The sequence below is a fragment of the Periplaneta americana genome, chromosome 17 (assembly GCF_040183065.1).
Source record: "Periplaneta americana isolate PAMFEO1 chromosome 17, P.americana_PAMFEO1_priV1, whole genome shotgun sequence".
NCBI lineage: Eukaryota > Metazoa > Arthropoda > Insecta > Blattodea > Blattidae > Periplaneta > Periplaneta americana.
The window spans coordinates 11,726,612-11,750,536 of record NC_091133.1 but is presented as its reverse complement, the minus strand read 5'-3'; the positions used below and the strand labels follow the sequence as shown (position 1 = coordinate 11,750,536).

General features: G+C 34.4%; 1 protein-coding gene across 3 annotated transcripts in view; it reads left to right on the top strand.

Annotated features, from left to right (window-relative positions):
- LOC138692806 (jerky protein homolog) overlaps window positions 1-22,950 on the top strand; it is a 28,725-nt gene extending 5,775 nt beyond the window's left edge. The window contains exons 2-8 of one of the 3 annotated variants that reach the window (XM_069816028.1): window positions 3,914-4,011; window positions 4,592-4,717; window positions 6,186-6,265; window positions 12,845-12,945; window positions 15,833-15,973; window positions 18,538-18,620; window positions 20,533-22,949. In XM_069816028.1, the coding sequence (XP_069672129.1) occupies window positions 12,850-12,945; window positions 15,833-15,973; window positions 18,538-18,620; window positions 20,533-22,192 (1,980 nt within the window). In that variant the 5' untranslated portion in view covers window positions 3,914-4,011; window positions 4,592-4,717; window positions 6,186-6,265; window positions 12,845-12,849 and the 3' untranslated portion in view covers window positions 22,193-22,949. The other 2 variants (XM_069816030.1, XM_069816029.1) reach the window with 2 other exon arrangements.
- The last annotated feature ends 975 nt before the right edge of the window (window positions 22,951-23,925 follow it).

Genomic DNA, 23,925 nt, shown 5'->3' with positions numbered 1-23,925 from the left:
CGAAGAGTGACGTATATAATGCAAATCAAGCTTTCAGGTATAACTCCCTGTGAAGTTAATTTGAATAATTTCGAAGAGAAAATTGTTCTGGGGTCGGGTATCGAACCCGGGACGTCTGGTTAAATGTACCAATCCTTTACCAACTGAGCTACCCGGGAACTCTACTACACACTGATCCAATCTTTCCCTCTATATTCACAGACGTCAAAGTGGGCTGACAACCGTCAAGCAAACAACAATGAGTGCACACTACCTGTGTGATTTAAATTGTGGTTTTCTGTAAACGAACAGTGACGTATATTATGCAAATCAAGCTTTCAGGTGTAACTCGCTGTGAAGTTGATTTGAATAATTTCGAGGGGAAAATTGTTCTGGGGTCGGGTATCGAACCCGGGATCTCTGGTGAAACGTACCAATGCTCTACCAACTGAGCTACCCGGCAACTCTACCACACACCGATCCAATCTTTCCCTCTATTTTCACAGACGTCAAAGTGGGCTGACAACCATCAAGCAACCAACATTGAGTGCACACTACTTGTGTGACTTGAATTGTGGTTTACTGTAAACGAACACTGACGTATATTACGCAAATCAAGCTTTCAGGTATAACCCGTGTGAAGTTGATTTGAATAATTTCGAGGGGAAAATTGTTCTGGGGCCGGGTATCGAACCCGGGATCTCTGGTTAAACGTACCAATGCTCTACTAACTGAGCTATCCGGGAACTCTACCACACACCGATCCAATCTTTCCCTCTATATTCACAGACGTCAAAGTGGGCTGACAACCATCAAGCAACCAACATTGAGTGCACACTACCTGTGTGACTTGAATTGTGGTTTTCTGTAAACGAACAGTGACGTATATTATGCAAATCAAGCTTTCAGGTATAACCCGTGTGAAGTTGATTTGAATAATTTCGAGGGAAAAATTGTTCCGGGGCCCGGTATCGAACCCGGGACCTTAGGTCCAGAATTTGTACAGGATCTTTCATAAATAACGAGTCTATCGAAAAATTAACTATGTTGTATAATTTTTTGAAATGATATTCATCATGACGAGAAAGAACCCTTTCCAGTGTTGTACAGTCGATATGGAAACAAACACCCGCTACCCTCGCCGTCAGAGCTATTAAAGGAAAGAATGATTAGTGTTTTGAACTTTTATTAAAACACATAACGTCAACTACAGTTTCAATTGTTGACAAATTATGGTGTACAAATTTCAAAATGTTTTCCGTTCTGCTCAATGCATAAATGCAAGCGATGTATCAAGTCTTCATGGACTCTGGTGAGCATGTCAGGCGTAACCATTTGTGTCGGGTATCTTATCTTTCCACTAATTCAGGATTGGTGCGTGGCTTAGTCTCATAGACACGATCTTCGATCAGTCCCCAGAAAAATAAGTCCAGGGGATTCAAATCAGGTGATCGCGATGGCCAACGAATTGGGGATCGGCGACCGAATCACCTCGTATAGAAGTCCGTGCTCCAGGTCATTTTAAATTGGTATCAAATGCACATTACACATGGATAAGTACCTTCCTCTGATGGCAGGGTGAGGGAGTGTTAGCACAGTCAAGAAGCGCAATACTTACTAAATATGCAAATATAGACAGTTGAAATATGAATCCATAGATAGTTGCTCACCACCAGGATCGCTACTATCGCATCATCACAGACTCTTTCCCTAGCAGACCATAAAATGTATTGTACTTTCGATATCGTGTTCTTTTGAAAAAATTAACACCTTCCTTCCACTATTGAAATATGAAATACATAAGGTTTATATATTATTTTCATAAAATATATATTATATTCTATAAACTCACCTTCCTGGATCTTTCGGAAGTAGGATAACTCTAACCTATTTTTCTTACAATTTATAGTAGGCCTACTACAAACGTCTCCTTGTCCCATATTATTATTATTATTATTATTATTATTATTATTATTATTATTATTATTATTATTATTATTCAAATTATTGTATTTTAGCCATTTACGGTAATTACAACCGATAACGAACATTTCACACTTTACATAGCTTTTCACAAAAAAATGCGAAATACGGCACAGTCAATGCTTTTTCGATCTAGACCAGGCCGTAATGTTTGATCGAGTTTTCTATTTCAGTGTATGGAGCCCAGTGAAATATTATATTATAACTTCATTGCTTATCATTGCTAAGTTTTATTTAGTGCAATGTGTCCATAAGTTCCGTTTACTTCTAGTTGCATAATATGTTGCAGAAATAATTACAAATATAACCTAGATGTTGATACAGCGTCGTAAAATAACCCCAAAAAATTACAAATCTGTGTTATTTTAATGTGAAGAGAATTTTACATGTTAACATAATCTGTTCGCGTCAACATTTCAAGTTTGGAATGGAAGCTATTTTGAGGTTTAATAAAAAATAATTTATATTGTGATTTCAATTTAGCACATCTACCTTCCTAATTTTAGACAAAACATTTACCATACCACTCCTATGAAATTAGTGTACGTACAATTGTGTTACCTCATCTCTTAAGTAGTAGATAAATACAATTATTCAGTACTCAATTTTAGTATTAAAATAGAGACAAATTGAATGTCCGGGGTATCATAGATGACATTATGCTTAATTATAATGTATGATTGCGAATTTAGGAACATAAGTTAAATATAGTAAACATAACCTATCATTTTGTGAATGGCAGAAAGGGGCAACTGGTACAGTAAACATAACCTATAATTTCCACATATCTAAATATCCGTGCTGTGCAATTGAAAATTATTGAATCATGCATAAGTGAATGTACAAGAACTTCGCAATATTTAATCGAATTAAAGGCAGGTATTACACATAGGAACAACGTAATTTTCACAGCATAAATAATATTACATCTTAACTCGAAAGTAAATTATGTCTGAAGTGTCTCATAATCATTGTTTTAAATTTTATTAATGGAATTACACTACATTTTAGAGAAACATATGTTACTGTTTATTCATTCCAACTAATTTGTATGGTTGGAACGCCGCCCTTCATGATCGAGTTAAGCGAGTTACATGGTCTGCCTTACGGCCTGTATTAGATCACGATGGCTGTGGCACAGTCTATTCTTCTTAGTACTAACAGCGCTCCAAGCGGCTAGCAACTATCGCGATATTTGCAAAAAATCGTCCCAAGCTTCGTGACTATATAGTAGACTGTGGTGTTAGTTTCTCAATCGATCGTACGGCACTGGGAAGGGTTCTTTCTCGTGAGGATGAACATCATTTTAAAACATTATCCAAAATAGTTGATTTTTCGATAGACTCGTTACTTATGAAAGACTGTCTATTTGTGGTAATTGTTGTGTATAGGTGAGGAGTTTGGACTTTTTCCAATGCTGGTTGTCACAATAAAAAATTAAGACACAATGTTTCGAAGGGTGGTTCTCCCTTCGTCTTCAAGTGGAAGGAAGGAGAGAAGAGAAAAAACCTACTTTTGGGATCGTTACGTACAGCTATTCTGTATGACGGATTAGTCATACAGAATAGCTGTATGTAACAATCCCAATAGTAGGTTTTTCCGTCAAACAGAATAGCTGTACGTAACGATCCCAACAGTAGATTTTTTCTCTTCTCTCCTTCCTTCCACTTGAAGACGAAGGGAGAACCACCCTTTTTTTGATTGATTGATTTTTTTTTTTAATTTTTATTGTGACAACCAGCAATGGAAAAAGTCCAAACCCCTCACCTAAATATTAATGATCCACCATTGCTTTCCAACCCCTCATTTAGATCAATTGTTGTGTATTATGACACGCACACACAAATACACACACTACGCAGATGTGGACTTATTATTGCCAAGCTTGTAAGTTTATCTGAATATTTCACACTCTGCATATTATCTTGTGTTATTTCATTTCATTTTCCAGTCATAATGGACGTGATCAAGATGGAACCTGAATCCCACCCACTGGGTATAGAGACGAGTGGTATCGCAGATATAGAAGAGAAGAAGCCTTTATCTGAGGTATATTGAGAGCAATTACTATTTATTTTCTAAATGCGTCATTTATAACTAGGGAGCTCATTCCTTTCTAATTAATTGTTTTTCTTGCATGAGATGAAACAACTGAAAAAGTTGAAAATTATGAACGTGAAGTTCCAAATGGAATTTTATTTCACCTAAATCACGTATTGTCTCAAAATCGTGTGATTACTTACATTCAGGAAATATATTAGAAACACAAGAATCTTGAATTTTTCTTGCTAGCATTGATTTTTGGAGGAACTTTTAAGCAATTGAAAACTAAATCAATAATAGCTCACATAAAATAACATTATCCTTTATATTGCATTGTATTTCCTTGTGATCATACAGGCAACATAATATCATATAGTAAAATATATTCTTTTACTAGTATCTGCTGTGTTACGAGATTTTTCAGATAAAGTATTTTACCGGTACTATTGCTTTTTCGAATAGGTACATGTGAGTTCGTTGACATCAATGTTAATAATATTGTGGACGGAATTTGATAAACAGTGACGGTGTTTTCGTGAACAAATTATTGTGATGTATTCTAATTATTTTGTTCTTTATTTGGCAGGAAGGAAATTTATTAGATTTGGACGTCACTAAAATAAAAACTGAATATATAGACTACAGATATGACGTGAAATCAGAGATGGCATTTGAGGAAACTGTCTTTCTGGTGCTGAAGAGTGAAGCTGAGGTGAGAGCAGTGTGTGAAGTGTGTAGGTCACTAGTTCTCTCTATCTTATTTACTGGCTGATGTGGCTACTATAGTAAAGTGACCAGCAAATGTATTGGTTGCTCTCATTCTTTGAATTTGTTCATGCTGTAGTCATTACTAAATCTTTTCCACCTCATTTTTGGCATAGAGACTGCCAACTGAGTGTTAGGTGAATCATATAAATCTTCATGTTTGCATGGCCAGTGATAATTTTTACCTTGCCAATTCGTAACTTAATTATTTTACTAATCCTGTTTAGTTTATTTGAATCATATGCGTACTTGCTGGTAATACACTAGAGTGAAAATGGATGCTCACCTCCTTCATAAAATGTTCCCACTACTGACTTCATTCTAAAGATTAGATGAGTTGTGGTAATTTTTACTCCCTCACAGCTGTCTGTTGCTCGCCTGTGAGCATCTTAGAATATCGTGGGAGACTCGTCATTTGCACCAGCGAATAGGGATTATAAAGAATGGACACTTCGCGTCGGTACCTTTGATGTAGCCGGACCGATTTCAATGACCTTCAAGCCAGCTAGAGCGTCAGATTCTGCTTTCTCCCTAGAGTTGGCGCTGACATCACACCAGCTACCATTCGACACAGCAGAAATATAACACATACAATTAATACATCTAGGTACATTATGTACTCAAATAAAATAAATTGGATCCATAAAATAATAAATCCTTCATTAACTGTAATGTCTAGACTCTAGAGTTCCTTTATAATGAGTGTTCAGACGTTGACCCCAACAACAATTAAAATATGTAATGATTTGGTAGCGCTGAAAATGGTAAAACAAAACTCTTACGAGAAGTAAAACCATATACCTATATTATATTATATACAAATATTAAACGAATTCGATACTTAATTCTATAATGTATTATATTATTTTATAATATAATTTATGATATCTGAAATATAAAATATTATTATTACAACTAGTTTGTCACTGAGAAATAAGGAAAAGCTGTTAACTTGAATTTATTTGAAGCAAAGCGTTACTGGATTATGCAATAAGGTAGGCGATGTTTGGATCCTGTGCCTTAATTCTATTCTCAATTATTATCTTGGCATATGCTCGATTACACTACCTCTAGCGCTTGAAAGTGGAACTAGCCGCTGGCGCACAGAGAAACAAAACACAGGAAAATTCGCTCAGTGTCCATTCTTTATAATCCCTATTCGCTGTTTGCACTTTCACTTGACACAGTGTAGTGCAAATGTATTAAATACGCGATATATCATACAAAATTCAATCAATTCCGTTTTTAATATTTTGTCCTTATTTCCAAATCATGTTTCAGCCAACAATTCTTATATTGTATACTGCATTGGTAGAATTTATATTCAAATCTCTGCTGTACATAAACTGCCATGCATTGATTTTCATGTATTACTGTTGCCCTATGCGTCTGTTTTACATAATCTTCTCCCACAGGAAGAGTTTTGTAAGTTGGATCAAGAGAAGGAGGTCAAACTGGAAGTAACAGCAGAAGAGAATGAAGTCTTAACTGAGAGGTGAGTTAACTATAGGAGTACATAGTTTGGTGTTCGTTTTATTCCTTTATTTAAATAATGACAACATAAACAGATTTATAGTTTCTACGTGATTATTTTTATTTGAAAACTTCAGTTTACCTAACGGACATAAATGGCATGAATGATATAATATTCTGTCACTATCACGAACACTTCCCCTACTGCTACTTTACCACTCCTACAACTACCAACTAGTGGAGCTGATGTTGCTGCTGTCAAAGAAACTACGAAGGCATAGACCTCCCTTCAACTTTTCACATTTAATTCAGAACAGTTCACTGACTATTTTCATTGAGTAATGGAATGTACTCAGGAAATTATAGTTCCTGTTGTTTTCTCAAGTCTAATGCGGCAATTCTAGTTGGCTTTTGTGTATAACTTTGAAGGAAGTGAGTCCTACTTCTCTGCAGCATGTCCATCACAGATCCTGAGTTCTAACAAAGAAATTGGAAAATCTGTGTCGATTTCAATTTTTGGATTTAGTAATATTCTTCTTCTTCTTCTTCTTCTTCTTCTTCTTCTTATTATTATTATTATTATTATTATTATTATTATTATTATTATTAATATTATTATTATTATTATTATTATTATTATTATTATTATTATTTTCATCATTATTATTTAATTTGTACCATAGTTGTTTATTTTTTGGATCAATTGTATCACTGTCTTGGACTTCTATTGTCCAATGTCTGTGGTCCAGCACATAAATATTAATAATTAAATGAATAATTATTGTTATTACTATCACGATTGCTGTTATGATTATTATAATTACTATTATTATTTAATTTTTTAAGATGGTCTATACAGAAGTAACTGAAGGTGAAAGACCATTATCAATTTCTCCTATATTACTTCGCTTATGGCGCATATATCTCTTCATTGAAAGCCTAGACATTCTTTCCACTAATGACAGTTATAATTTTTAGTGTTTCAGTTAGCCATAGTAGTGGAGTTGCAAAATTCTGCGAAAATATTCCTGAAGAGTACGACGGCAAGAAATACGATTTTGAAATTTGCGGAATACCGTGTCTCGACTTTGCAAAACTCAAATCGGGGGATTTTGAAAAGCATTCACGCGTTCACTCAAGCGAGAAACAATTCAGTTGTGACGTTTGTGGAAAGTGCTTTACAAGGTCCAGCCATCTCAAGAGGCATTCACTCGTACACACAAACGAGAAGCCATTCAGTTGTGACGTGTGTGGGAAGTGCTCTTCAAACTCCGACAATCTCAAGAAGCATTTACGCGTGCATACAAATGACAGGCCATTCAGTTGTGATGTGTGTGGAAAGAGTTTTTCGAAATTGACACATCTCAAGAGGCATGCAAGCTTGCACTCTGGCGATAAACCATTCAGTTGTGACGTTTGTGGAAAGTGCTTTACAAGGTCCAGCAGTCTCAACAGGCATTCACTCGTACACACAAACGAGAGGCCATTCAGTTGTGATGTGTGTGGAAAGAGTTTTTCGCAATTCGCACATGTCAAGAGGCATTCACGCGTACACACAGGCGCGAAACCATTTTGTTGTGATGTGTGTGCGAAGTGTTTTACAAGTTCTTCAAACCTTAAAACCCATTTAATGATGCACACAGGCGAGAGGCCATTCTGTTGTGATATGTGTAGCGAGAGATTTTCGCGTTTGGATTATCTCGAAAGGCATTTACGCGTGCACACGGTCTAGCTTTTATTAATCAGGTAATATTTTATTACCGTAACTTTTATTGTAATTGTACATTTAACATTAATTATAATTATAATTTTAATTGTATTCTTAATATTGTAGTTGTAATTCCGTGGTAGAGTTGAAGAGTAGGCCTGATGGCCTTATCTCTACCAAGATAAATAATTACATAGTATTCTATACTGTTCATAAGCCAAAAGCCATATGTTGGATCTTGTATAGAAGGTCTTTTTGTGCTATGAGTTATCTAAAATAGTGTTTAAGCTTACTGCCTGGCGAGAAGTGATTGAATTGTGAAGTTTTGGCTTAACTTTGTGGAATAGGAAAAGTGTGAAAAGTGATGTTTGTTGGAAGATGTATTCACAGTCGAGTAGTCTAGAAACTCAGCAAACCATTTCCACAAGGAATAAGCCATACTAGTGGAATGACTGGGAAAAACTTGCGGACTATAGTCATTTAAAAATGTAGGTACGGTTACACAAGCGAGAAGCATTATAATAGCCATATCTGTCCCCACGTGCGAATAATACATTACCTTGGAAACGCTCGCTTACAAGCACTCCAGAATCCATTCCGTATGAAGGGTATGGCTGTTGTTTTGTACTCACAGGTCTGAACTGTTACAGTTTCGGAAATTCACTGTGACTGGTAATAGCGATTTTAATCAGAGAATTTTTGCGCGTTCAGTAATATTTACGTAAGATAAGGGCATTTTTTTTTTTTTGGAAAACTACAGTGATTGGATTGCAGCCTTAATATTAATGACTTACGGACAATAACGTTTTGATTGGCACGAAGATTTTATATCCCCCTTTTGTTGTCCTTCAAGTTAATCTGATCTGCAGTCGTTTCCACTCTAAGAGTCGTCACATATACGCACCTACGTCACATCCGCTATGAATCACGTATCGGTCAGAGATGGCGTTTTCACGCAGCTTCAACTGTAGAACTATTGAAAGTTGGAAGCAGTGACAAACATCTCACGGTAACAAAATCAGAGGTTTATGAGTTGCACCTCAGCGCTATTGTGGAAAGAATTGTCTGGATTCAGGTTGCTTACAATGACATGCACGCATAGATACTGGAGAGATATAATTCATTGGAGATGATATTATTATTATTATTATTATTATTATTATTATTATTATTATTATAATTCTCTTACACTGATATGCATTTAAAAATCAATTCTACTACAAATACTTGCTCTAGTTAAATAAAGTGCCCTGAATCCGGATCTGTATTCGTATTTTCAGTATGATGTTAGATTTTTCTGTAATTTTGAAGATAAGAGTGAAAAAGATAAGAAAATTGACAAATATTATGATTAAAGAATAAATCTAATACCATAATTTAAGTTGTATGATTGCGTTTAGGTACTGAAATTGTTAGTTCCGGATCTGTATTCACATTTTCTTTGTCACGCCTGGATTTTCTTTAAACTTTGGAAATAAGAACGAAAAAATTCAAAATTGAAACAAGAATATAAAAAAAAAGTCAAATAATGTGCTGAATAATATTTTTAAAACATATTGTAATGCCGTAATATAACATTGCAGATTATAAAATTATTTATGAACCCCTAGATTATTAATAGAACTAGTTTCCAGTAATAAAAATTATTTTACATATTTAATATAATAATATTATATTATATTAATTCCTATACTTTATTATTAATAATTCTTTGGTCGACGAAAAAGGCACGGAAGTAAAAAAAAATGAAGTCTTTGTGAAGTGACTTTTTTTTTTACTCTTGACTAAATATAACTATTATAATGAAATTCATGTATGTTGGGCAGACTAAGACCATTTGCAATGTAGCATACAAGAAGTTTATGATTTCAATTATTAGAAAAAAATTCTAGACTTATGTGATGAGGTGCAACAGAAAAATCGACTTTATTAACTGATGTGCCTTTTCCCGACGACCAAAGAATTTTTATACCCATTCAGACGTTCAAAGTATCACACGAAACGCACCGTTTTGATGCCATTCGGGGGATCCCTCTTTATGCATCAGCAATAATTCGTCAATACTGCTTCATTTCATTTGCCCCGGTACCATATTTCCATGTTTATCAAATCCTGATAAAATTAGAATGCATTAATCAGGTAATCAATACAACTCTGAGATTCTTTCCCGGATTTATTACTTACTATTGGAATTCTTCTCTTTGGTGGTGCACTTCAACAGGAAGTAATTTCATTGCACTAATGAAGATATTTTCTATTCACAATATAAACACACATTTAAAGCTTATACCTACCAGTTTTAGGAAGTTTCACACTAATAAATATAGAAAGGAAGTGAGTTTTTCTAATTTTCGTAGCAATGTTATACAAACAAGTGAAATTTAGGTTTTCTTTGTACATAACTTTTGTTTTAAATTGTTTTATAACATTTTAGTGATGTCATTATATCTAAATTACCAGCTTTAACTTTATAAAAATAATAAAATAATAATAATAATAATAATAATAATAATAATATAATTTATCTATGGGTATATACTAATTTCACTATTTAGACGGTTTCATGAGCACGAAGGACATATTAATTGCTACTTTGCTCTGTATTTTACAGAACGTTTACTTTAACCCTCATTACCCAGATTTGACTTACATCACTTCTGCTCTGAACGCCTCAATTATGAAATTGGTTTAGTTACGATATTCTCAATGGTTTGCATATAGCAACGGAATCAAATGTATATTAGACATTTACCTGCCGCTACAAGACAGCAATGTGGAGAATCTGTAGCTCATCATAGGTGTATTGAGACACCCTAACTCTAGGTAAATCGACCTCAAAATTATTATATTCGGTACCTTTTTTTTTTCCTGGACTTTCTTCTTCTGAAATACGTCAAAGGATTTTAGAAAATGATACTGTGAACTTTCCTATAAGAACAGACAGCAACTGCCAATTTAGTACCCCAATGCACTATGCTCTGCTTCTACTGCTAATGGCAAACCTAAACTTACAGTCAGAAAAATCTCCTTCTTCAGAAGTTGCATCCACTCCTGATTTACAGCCGAATGCAGCACACTGTTTCGCCATAATAATAGTAAAATTAAACAGACATTTTATTAAAAGAAGGTTTTCTTTCGTCTAAACGTCCATTTGCCATGTTAATTAGAAGACACAGAGATGCGATTCATGCATGGGAATAATATGGCAGTAACACGTGACGTGCTTTTTACAGCATTTGTATATAGCGGTGGACGAATTAAGTTGAAAGAGAGAGAAAGGAGGAAAAACATATAAATGCAAGGGAGTTTGGGGCTGAGGAAAACTGAACACGTAAGCTCCAAGCCTGATCGCCACTTGTCTCACTGTGGTTTCGCTGCTCCACTGAAAAAAAATGTTGAAGGAGAAACGGCCGAAAATAGACGTAACGCAATAGCTACCACGTAACAGCGGGTGGGGGAGTCGTCAGAGAAGCTGACTTAAGGATCACAAGAAGAAACGCACATTGAAAAGGTATTTTGTCCCTTCACAGTGCCAGTGGAGTCCAGTAAACTCGCTCATATGACAACTGTGATGTTCGAAGGCTGAGCCAAGACCGCCAGAAGAAACACCTGGATTTGTAAGTCTGAACTGTTAAAGTCCCCTGTGCGAATAAAGTCGAGCAACTGGTTCAAGTTGCAGGGTAATATATGAATGTGAGCCAGTTCATCTACGTCGAAAATTGTTTGCAAAATCAACGGAAGCCTTTTTGGGTAAAGGAATGTAGATTCGTGGCCCATTTCTTATAGGCTCATCCCGATATTTGTTTTAGGAAAACCTTAGGTTTGATGAATTCATATACAGGTATTGGGTATCCAGTCTACAATGTTGATATTACTGGACTTCCATAATCCAGAAACCAATGTGTCACGGTCTTCTATGTGAATTGCTATCAATCTGTCTTAATTACACTTTCTGAGAAATATACTGATATAAATTTACCGTATCAGGTCTTATTATTCTATGCTAATTTGGCCTTCACCAGTGCTAAAATTGACAGCTGAAAACAGGTATGTAAATGCGATTTTTTTTGAATGAGCAGTGGGTAATATACTATTGCATTGTATTCCACAAAATGTTAGCAGGAAACGACGTCCGAAAACTTTCCTGCGTGGCTTGCAATCCATTGTGCTATACATCGACTTGTCCTAGAGGTATGTATTTAATTCTTTGCATGTTACTGAAAAAAAGGGGATATAAATACATATTTACATTTAAAACGAGTAATTAATTATTCCATAAGGTGCACATTTTTTTATTATACGTATTCTCTTTGTATTACACTCTTACCAGTTTGTAATTTCGTATAAATATTAATTATTCCGTAAGTTTCAGATTATTTATTACATGTATTCTCTTTGTAGTACATGCTTACCAGTTTGAAATTACGGATAAATTTCTATTGTATGCAGTTTTTATTATTATTACTATTATTTTCAATTATATTTTTAACAACAGTAAATATTATTCATGTTTGTTATTATATTCTAAAATTATGTTTATGATCAATATCAATTAGTACGGACCACGACGATGTTAAATTGTACCTCAAATTTGACATAGAACCACACAGTTGATTCCGTTCGAACCAGCAGATCGCATGTGAAACTTTGTGATAAACTATGTCGTCAATCGTACGGCTTGTTTTGTAAAACAGTTCCTGTAACTTTTCCCTAGACTCACATGCTCATCTACACTTTCCTTTGTATTTGTGTTAATTAGTGCTGTATATGTTCGCGGTCGCATACATAGAAATACTCTCTCTACGCAGATGTAGAATTATTACTTACCAACCCAGTAAGTCTATCCGAATCGCTTACATTCTGCAGGTTAAGTTATTTAAGTTCCTTTTTCAGTCGTAATGGATGACTTGATGAAGATGGAACCTGACTCCGACCCACTTGCTGTACAAACAAGTGATAACGCAGATACAGAAGAGAGGAAGCTTTTATCTGAGGTATTTTGAAAGCAATTACTTTTTTTTTCTAAATACATCATTTATAACTGGGGAGCATATACCAATGTAACTAAATATTTTTCTTGGACGTGATGAAACACATTAAAAACAATTATGACAGTTATATCACATTCACTGCCACATTAAGTTTTCCATGAACTCAAGCTTTTAATCTTGGCCCATTATTGTTTTTATTGTTTGTTAATAATATCGTGAATTGTGTACAACATTCTAAAATTTTATTATTTGCCGATGATGTTAAATTCTATAAAGAAATAGTAACTATATCCGATTGTAAGGTACTTCTAAAAATATTATTACAAACTTACATATTTGGGGTTTTAATATTAAATTGCTATTCAATATTAATAAATGTGTATGTATGACATTATCAAAATTAAAAAAAAAAAAACACACAATTAAATATTCATATAAAATAGAGCCAAAGTTTTATCTGCAGAAATAGAAAGATTTAGGTATATTATTTATCAGTAATTATACATTTCATAGTCATACTTATAATATTATAAATTTGTCCTATAAAAGTTTAGGTTTTGTTATGAGAAATTCTTGTAAATTTAAAGTCAAAACTATAATAATTATATATAATTCCATTGTTGGATATAGATTAGAGTATGCTGCGGTTATCTGGAATCCAGTTACTAACAAATATATTCTGTTACTAGAAAAAAATACAAAATAAATTTCTAAACTGTGTATAAATTATAAAATCTGTAATAGGCCTAATTATCCTACTTGTGAGAGTTATGCTACAATGCTTCAATGTTTCTATTTTTCTAGTTTGCAAATTAGACGAAATTCTCAATAATAATAAATTTCTAAATTATAGACATCAGCTCAAAGAATTTTGAGTGACCACAAGGGTCCTGAATACAATAAACATGTACAATATAATGTGATGTGGTACATTGAAGAAAAAAGAAAGTTAATTGTTGAAGGCAAATATAAGTTGATTAATTGAAATAGAGATGATGATATAATATTTGAAGAGAATCCTTGATAATATTTATAAGAATAGACATTACATAATCAAAAGGAATGTGAAGTTGCTTAAGATAATTCCACGTGAATTTTGTGATTGAACCTCTACTGCCAAACAGCAAACCAATGACGGACCATTGTTTAAGAGGAACGTTGTACTTTTGAGAAAGATACGGCAGACAAGGTTCATATATGGACTTCTTCTCAATATTAACTTCGGTGGCCTGATTTAGGTTTCTTTCGAAACGGATAGTAGGGTCAAGAACAAACTTTCTTTATAAAATTATTAACAATGAATTCTACTGTGTTGCTTTATTTTATTTTGTAACATTATATGCACGCAAGCATAATACAAAATTCCGAAATTGATTTTCCATACCAAAGGCAAATACTGAATCGCACAAAAATTCCACAGATATCCAAATGTTACAATTATGCAATTAGTTATATCCTCATTCGATTGTTGATATTTTCAATATGAATTTTTCAACATAGAGAATAATTTGTCATTTTCCCAAAATATGTTTTTAAGTAATTTCAAGTTACTTTCACACCTTGTTTTTTTTTCTCTCCGTTCTATTTTGTTTCGATTTTTAATAACAGAATGTTTTTTTTTTCCTTGTTTATGTTTTATAAACTACTTTGTCAGTCTTGAACATTGTAATCAGGCTTTGCCTGTTATGTTCAGTAACAAATAAATAAATAAGTTCAAGCTGCTTCTCTTTCATCGGCGATGACAAATTACCGCCATCTTGAAGGCTGTAACACTATCTCTGACTGATACAGTCTGATCCGCAGCGGTACCTACTCTGTGGTTCTTTGAGTTGTTGTACATAAGCAGGAGTGCTTGAATCCTAATCGCACCACTTAGATCTACTGCTGGGCTTTGCTACTGCTTTTTGAGTAGAATTGTCTTTTTGGAGTGTATTTAACCCTTCGTTAGGTGCGTTCTGTTTTGTGACATGGTGAAATGTAAGTTAATGTGATAAAGAACTGTATTAGGTTGAATTTGAAATCTTGCCTTCAGTATAATACAACACAGCATAACTGGTAAGCACATCTTTCAAATTACATAACACAGTTAAATAGAAAATTTATGATTCATTGAAATGGATTCGTAATATATAACACAATCAACACACTTGATCAACTTCTTGTCGACACATAGTAATCACATCGTAGTTCAATTAAATGATTTTGATATGATTGGTTGTAATTAAGTCTAATTTTGTTTTTGTAAAAATGTGCATATTTAATAATTCTAGACTTTTAAATAGTAGTCCATAACGATTTTTTTATGTACGTAACACATTCAAAAGCAATTTTTGCATTCTATTTTCTTCTTAATATGGTAATACAAGTATTATACACATTTGATTAACAATATTCATGTACATTTATTTTAGCGTACTAACTTAATTCCGATTAAATGTGCATATTTGAAATTTTGATTTTAATTGGTACACTTGCGTATTTCACCCCCTTTTTATGTTTTTAATATTGACATCAATAATCTATATTTTGATATAACGTAAAAATCTTCAGTACAATTTTGAAGCAATGTATTTTTTCCCAAAATGTCTCTAATTATCAATGTCTGAAGTTCCCATACTGAATGGCGAACACATTAACACTTTTAAATATATAATATAAATTTAAAATTGCATAATTTACATTGAAATAACTCATATGATTGAAAACCAATCTTTTTGAATTAATACTTTTGTATGTTGCGTTACAATTTTTGTAAATAATACACGTGCATTCGTTGACATCAGTGTTAATAATAGTGTGGACGGACTTTATAAATAGCCACGGATCTTTCGTGTAGGTCTACAACTTTATATCATGTATTGCTCATTTAATTTTTTTCTTTATTTTGCAGGAAGGAAATTTATTAGACTTCCATCCCACAGAAATAAAAACAGAATGTATAGACCGCAGATATGATATGAAATCAGAGATGACGTATCAGGAAGCTGCAGTAGCTGTTGTTGGCCTTCCCATCGTGAAGAATGAAGCTGAGGTGAGTGCAGTTTATGAAGTGTGTTGGTCGCTAGTTCTCTGTTATTTATTAACTACAGGCAGGTGACCAGGGGATATGATGATGCTTGCTTTCATCCTTTAAACTTCTTCATCCTGTAGTCGGTCGTAAACCTTCTCTACTTCATTTTTGTCGTAGACCCTGCAGTCTTCAGTGTTCCATAAACCATAACAATTTTGATGTTTGCATCGCCACTGATAAAATTTTTAACCCTCCGAGTTTTAGTTTAATTTATTTTGCCTTTATCCACAAATGCCTGATAGATCCTCACATTCTTCATAACATTTTTCCATACCACCTTTGCCCTATACATTGGATCAATTGCCGACATCTATCTGGTTTTCATCTGTGAGCATCTCGGAATGTGCTACCAGACTCATGCTGGGTTGCAAGAAAACAGACTATAAATAATGTATTCCTCCTTTAGTTAGTGGACCTTTTAAGTTAGTGGATAGTCAGGTTGCAGAAGAGGAATTAACGGGCCACTAGTAATTATACGATGAAAGAGTAATGGAACGGAGAAAAATTCTCTCCGGTGCCGGGATTTGAACCTGGGTTTTCAGCTCTACGTGCTGATGCTTTATTCACTAAGCCACATCGGATACAACCCCGGCTGTCTCTGATTGAGTTCCATCTCTTGGGTTCCCTCTAGTGGCCGCCCTCTGCACTACGTAATAGATGTCTATGAACATAGGACCGAAGTCCACACATGTGCTGAGGTGCACTCATTATGAGTGACTAGTTGGCCGGGATCCGACGGAATAAGCGCCGTCTTAAATCACTTCGTGATTTACGCATATCATATATTATTTCAATGTACCGAAGTACATATGATATTTCCATGCAGATATTCTGCGTCATCATACAATGAAAGAGTAATGGAACGGAGAAAAGTTCTCTCCAGCACCGGGTTGTATCCGGTGTGGCTTAGTGGATAAAGCATCAGCACATAGAGCTGAAAACCCGGGTTCAAATCCCGGTGCCGGAGAGAATTTTTCTCTGTTCCATTACTCTTTCATCGTATGATGACGCAGAATATCTGCATGGAAATATCATATGTACTTCGGTACATTGAAATAATACACTAGTAATTGGATCGTTAACCAACCAGCTTTGGATTTCACAAGTGACATAATAGAACGTGAATTAATAAGAAGTGAACATCGGCTTTTAGACTGATGTGAGGCATTGCTTTTGTTGTTGTCAAAATGTGCAATAAATAAAGACTAATACGAACCAGAAAGAAATGACAAACAGATGTTTCAGTGAGGAAGAAAAATAGAGTCCACTGCAAGAATGATGGATGTCATTTGGAATACATTTTGCAGGAGAAGCAATTGAAATTTGAAATGCTTAGCACTCAAAGCTTAACTGTGATTTTCCGATCATTACTGGACAGTGACTATCAGTGTTAATGTCATATAACTCTCTATGTACATTCTATATGTCTTAAGCTATGCATTGACAGTCTTGGTTCATTTTCGACGAGAAAGTGACGTCCATCATTCTTACAGTGAACTCTTCAAATGTGACAAATTTTTTATTAGATATAGCGCATGAGTGCATTAATTTGATAGAAAATAGAAAGACAGTCTACAGGGCAGATAAATTCTTCCTCTGACGAAATAGAGCCTGTAATAAAGAAATAAATAATAACTTCACTATTCGAAGAATTGATAAATAAATGAATAGGTATATAAATAATTAATAAATTTATTGTATATCGATAGCTAAGAAGAGATACCTCTATCTACAAAAATGGTAATTTAGTTTAACTAGGTTAGTATTATTTAGATTAACTACATTATAATTGTGTTCACAAAATTAGATGGTGTACTGATATTTTATTCTTATATAGAAGGTCATGCAAAGTAGAAACATATAAGAAGGTTGTTTATTTTGAGAAAATAATTTCCAAGCTTTTTTTTTATTTACCTGCAAATGTATAGATACGAGGTATCACTTTTTATCCATTGATATGCAATATTATTATAATATCTTGTATATATAGACCTATTCCACAAAATATCGCATGCTTGAATATCACACATTTAACATTATGATGAACCAAAACTATTAAATTACTCGCCAATACACAAAATGTACGCAACATGCCTGTCTCACGGAGGAATAAATATTATTATAGGAGGGAAATCAGATCTCTAAGTTAGTGAATCCTTAAACGGATCATTAATACTAAAAATATTTTTTGGAACGCGCCTTTTGACTTATTGGTTCATTAGCGGCTAATGAAGGATCAAATGCTTTCTTACTACCCACCATCAGTGTCACTTAATCTTTCAATTAACTCAGTGTTTGTGGAAAATTTACTTACTACACGATATTTCTTAGAAATTTCAATAATTTCTTGTTTGCAATTATTTTGTATTTATTTATTCATATCATGCTTTTGCCAAGAATGCTTATATTGTATATTGCATTGAGTACGATTTTTATTTAAACCTATGGAGTGTATAAACTACTATGCATTAATAGTTCATCTATTATTGTCCTATGTGTCTGTTTTGCAAAATCTTGATGTGCAGGAAAATTCATGCGAATTGGATGAAATGAATGAGGAGGGCAAACCGGAAGTAACAGGAGAAGAGAATGAAGACTTGACTGAAAGGTTAGTGAAATACATGAGTCCTTCTTTTTATCACGTCAAAATAAATATATTTTTAATTTCAATATGATTATTATTCAGATCAAAGTATACTTTTCGGGAGCAAAGAACTGAATTATAACATTTCCTACAATAATAAATGTTTTACCACTGCTATACCATTACAACTATTGATGCTGAAGTTGCTGCCATTGAAGGAAATACTAAAGCATAGACCTGCCTTCACCTTATCACATTTAATGCAGACCAATTAATTGAATTGTTTCATTTTTCAATTGTGTGTAGCCAGGAAAAATGGTTTCCGTTAATTTCTTAAGTTTCTACTCGAATTTCTAATAGAAATTTGTTGGTAACATCTACGTTGTCCTACTGCTTTCAGTCCTAATTTTCTCCTATAGATTTGACAGTTTGTGTGCAAATAAGGAAATAAATATGGGATGTTTAGAGTGCATTTACAAGTTTCAAAATTATTATTATTATTATTATTATTATTATTATTATTATTATTATTATTATTATTATTATTATCATTATTATTATTATTATTATTATTATTATTATTATTATTATTAATACTAATACTATTGTTACTTTTGCTGCTACTACGACCATTGATACCATAATCTATACTAATAATAATTCTTTAGCCTAAATTTATCTGGTAATTTCCTATAAATTAAAGTCAGTTCATGTATTCAAACAAGGAAATTAATAAATGTGGGAGGTTTTGAGTGTCTGGATGTACAAGTTTCAAACTTATTATTATTATTATTATTATTATTATTATTATTATTATTATTATTATTATTATTATTATTATTAAAGGCAAAGTATATGATTATGTCTCGTGGCGAGGATATTATACGAAATGGAAATATAAAAATTGGAAATTTATCTTTTGAAGAGGTGGAGAAGTTCATATATATGGGAGCAACAGTAACAAATATAAATGATACTCGGGAGGAAATTAAACACAGAATAAATATGGGAAATGCCTGTTATTATTCGGTTGAGAAACTATTATCATCGAGTCTGCTGTCGAAAAATCTGAAAGTTAGAATTTATAAAACAGTTATATTACCGGTTGTTCTGTATGGTTGTGAAACTTGGACTCTCACTTTGAGAGAGGAACAGAGATTAAGAGTGTTTGAGAATAAGGAGCTTAGGGAAATATATATGGGGCTAAGAGGGATGAAGTTACAGGAGAATGGTGAAAGTTACACAACACAGAACTGGACTCATTGTATTCTTCACCTGACATAATTAGGAACATTAAATCCAGACGTTTGAGATGGGCAGGACATGTAGCACGTATGGGCGAATCCAGAAATGCATATAGTTGGGGGGCCGGAAGGAAAAAGACCTTTAGGGAGTCCGAGACGTAGATGGGAAGATAATTTAAAATGGATTTGAGGGAGGTTAGATATGATGATAGAGAATGGATTAATCTTGCTCAGGATAGGGACCAATGGCGGGCTTATGTGAGGGCGGCAATGAACCTCCGGGTTCCTTAAAAGCTAGTAAGTAAGTAAGTATTATTATTAGTGTTATTATTATTATTATTATTATTATTATTATTATTACTTTTATCACTATTACTATTGACTGTTATGCTACTACTACCACCATTACTACCATAATTATTACTAATTTCATTATTATTATTATTATTGTTATTATTATTAATTATTTTTATTACTATTATTATTATTATTATTATTATTATTATTATCACTATTACTATTGATTGTTATGTTACTACTACCACCATTATTACCATAATTATTACAAGTATTATTATTATTATTATTATTATTATTATTATTATTAGTACTACTACTACTACTACTACTACTACTTCTACCACCATTACTACTGCTATTATAATAACACTAATTATTATATTACTATGCAGTATCATGACATTTGCCGCTAAGCACTGCAGTAACGCAATGGATTCTGGGAAACGCAAGCGAAATGTTCTTACCCTCAAACAGAAGTTGGAGCTTTTGAATGAAATGGACAAGGGAGTTAGTAGGACGAAATTAATGGAACAATATCACGTGGGAAGTTCAACGCTATACGATATAAAGAAGCAGGCGAAGCTACTTCGACAATTCGTAATGAAGTCTGAGTCTTCGAAAGCAGTAGAAAGTCGGAAAACTCTTCACCAGTCGCGTTGCGATGATCTGGATCGTGTGCTGTACGACTGGTTCTCGCTGAAGAGAAGTGAAGGTGCGTGTGTATCAGGGCCAATGCTACAAAACAAGGCCAAGGAATTACACCAGAAAATGAAAATTCCAGGCGAGTGTGCTTTTTCTGTAGGATGGCTAAACCGTTTCAAACAGAGGCATGGCATTCGGAAATTGGGCATATCGAGTGAACGGCAAAGTGGCGATGATGTGTCTGCAAATGAATTTATTGTAATGTTTCAAAAATTAATTCAGGAAAACAACATCACCGCTGAACAGATCTACAATGCAGACGAGACGGGATTGTTTTGGAGATATCTCCCCACCACGACCCTCGCATGTGGAAGTGAAACGTCGCCCAAAGGCTTTAAACGCAATAATGATCGGGTGACCATTCTCCTTTGTGCAAATGCCGCGGGTACACACAAAGTGAAACCTACAGTAGTGGGCAAATTCCGAAACCCGCGATGTTTCGGAAGTTTAACAACCATCCCTCTTGACTACAGGTCCCAAAAGAACGCATTGATGGATGCGAACGTATTTCAAGCGTGGTTTCGGGAAGTGTTTGTGCCAAGTGTAAAAACGCATTTCTGCGAGAAAGGATTACCACCCGAGACAAAAGCTTACTTACTACTGGACAGCTGCCGTGCCCATCCTCCTGCTGAAGATTTAGGTTGTCATAATGTTGAAGTGTTATTTCTGCCCCCCAGTGTAACGAGTCTTATACAGCCAATGGACCAGGGTGTGATACAGAACTTCAAAATGAATTATCGCGCTCATTTCATGCGGAAATGTGTGAACCATGAACGTACTGCACAAGATTTTCAAAAAACTTACACATTAAAGGACACTCTATTTTTAACAACAATGGCATGGAACGAGGTTAAGTCCATAACCCTGCAGCATTCCTGGAGTAAAGTTTGGCCAGCTGTGATGTTCGAGAATGACGAAGAGGAGGACTTCCGAGGATTTGATTCGCGGCTGGAAAGAAGCGGCGTAAACGAAATTGTCGACGTCCTGCATTACAACAATATGCCTCTAACTGAAGAGGAAAGCAGTGAATGGATCGAAGTGGACAGCACCATTCCCGTGACGCCCTCCATTGAGGATGATGAAATTATCGAGCACGTGATTGGAAAAGGAAAGGAAGAGGAGGATGAAGACGACCCTGTGTCAACCGCGCGTGTGTCATGGCAAGAAGCAGATGCTGGATTGTCCACATTCATTCGCTTCGCAGAACAGTCTTCATATATGTCAGCACATGACGTCGTTCAGCTGCATTGTATTTATAGTGAATTTGTGAAACATCGCAGGCTGGCTTGTAAACAAGCAGACATTGGAGATGATATGTTAAAGAAGTTCAAATCATCGAGCGCTACTTAGTTGTAGACCATTGGGTACACTGCTTTTCACATCTCATGGCCACTGTTTAAAATTGTCATGAGGTTACGAAATCTTTTGTACTGTAATATTTATTTCTGCTGAATTTTTCTTTTTATGTATTTTGTTTTCATAAAAGGACTATAATATTTACCCATTTGTATTAAAGATTGAATTAAATCATTCTATCGCTGCATTTTAGATTGTAGCATTACAGACAAAATTAATGCTCTAATTAAGTTTTGAAACAGAAAAAATGTAATGCGAAAATGTAATGAAATGTTTCATGGTTGTAGTATTAAAAATCGTCGAATGTATAAAATAAAAATATTACCAGAAAACAAAATTCTTTAGCAAGAATCAGTAAGTTGATCATCATACCATATTTTCAGGAGCGTGGTCTATCTCACCACATGACCTTCCTCATGTTATAACATGTATGCGCCTTCTCCCAGGTTAATGGCAGGACCACACCTTCCTTAGCTAGTTGATATTCATTCTAGTTCCCAAGAATTTGGCAGTGATTTGAGATTCGTTGCAATGAGGCTATTTTACCTTATGATTTCTGTTGATAGATGTATATTTCTATAGACTCAGGACGGGTTGCATTATTGATTGAGTGGATAGCAGTTTCTGGGTCTGAGATGCCTACAGAATTTCTGAATTTATTTTGCTAAATGCGTTACCCCCTTTCGATATATAAATCTTCAAGCATCTGTACTCTTGTTAACAGTAATATTATTATTATAAATTTAATTGTAATAATAATAATTATTATTATTAATATTATTATTAATATTGCTGCTGCTGTTATGAATATTAGACTTACTATTATTACTTATTTTTTAAGATAATCTCCTCTACAGAAGTAACTGAATTTGAAAGTCCATTATCAATTTCTCCTATATTACTTTGCTTATCGCGTATATATTTTTTCTTATTGGAAATTTAGACATTCTTTCCACTAATGGCACTTACAATTGTTAGTGTTGCAGTTAGCCATAATCGTGGAGTTGCAATATCCTGCGAAAATATTCCTGAAGAGGACGACGGCAAGAAATACGATTGTGACATTTGCGGAATGTCTTTTCTCGACTATGCAAGACTTAAAGGCCATTACCTCGTACACAAATGTTACAAGAAATTCAATTGCGATGTGGGTGGAAAGTGTTTTTCCCAATCCGGGGATATGGAAAAGCATTCACGCCTTCACACTAGAGAAAAACCTTTCTGTTGTGACGTTTGTGGAATGTGCTTTTCAAACTCCAACTACCTCAAGAGGCATTCACGCGTGCACACAGACGGGAAACCATTCAGTTGTGAGGTGTGTGGGAAGTGTTTTGCAAGATCTACATATCTTAAAAAGCATTCAGTGGTGCACACTGGCGAGAAGCCATTCAGTTGTGATGTTTGTGGAAAGTGTTTTTCGTTGTCGAAATATCTCGATACGCATTCATCCGTACATTCAGACGTAAAACCATTCAGCTGTGATGTCTGTGGAATGTGCTTTTCAAACTCCGAGTATCTCAGGAAGCATTCACGCGTGCACACAAACGAGAGGCCATTCACTTGTGATGTGTGTGGAAAGAGTTTTTTGCGCTTGGCAAATCTCGAGACGCATTCACTCGTGCACACGGGCGCGAAACCATTCAGTTGTGACGTGTGTGGGAAGTGTTTTACTACCTCTTCAAGTCTTAAAAGGCATTCAGTGTTGCACACTGGCCTGAAGCCATTCA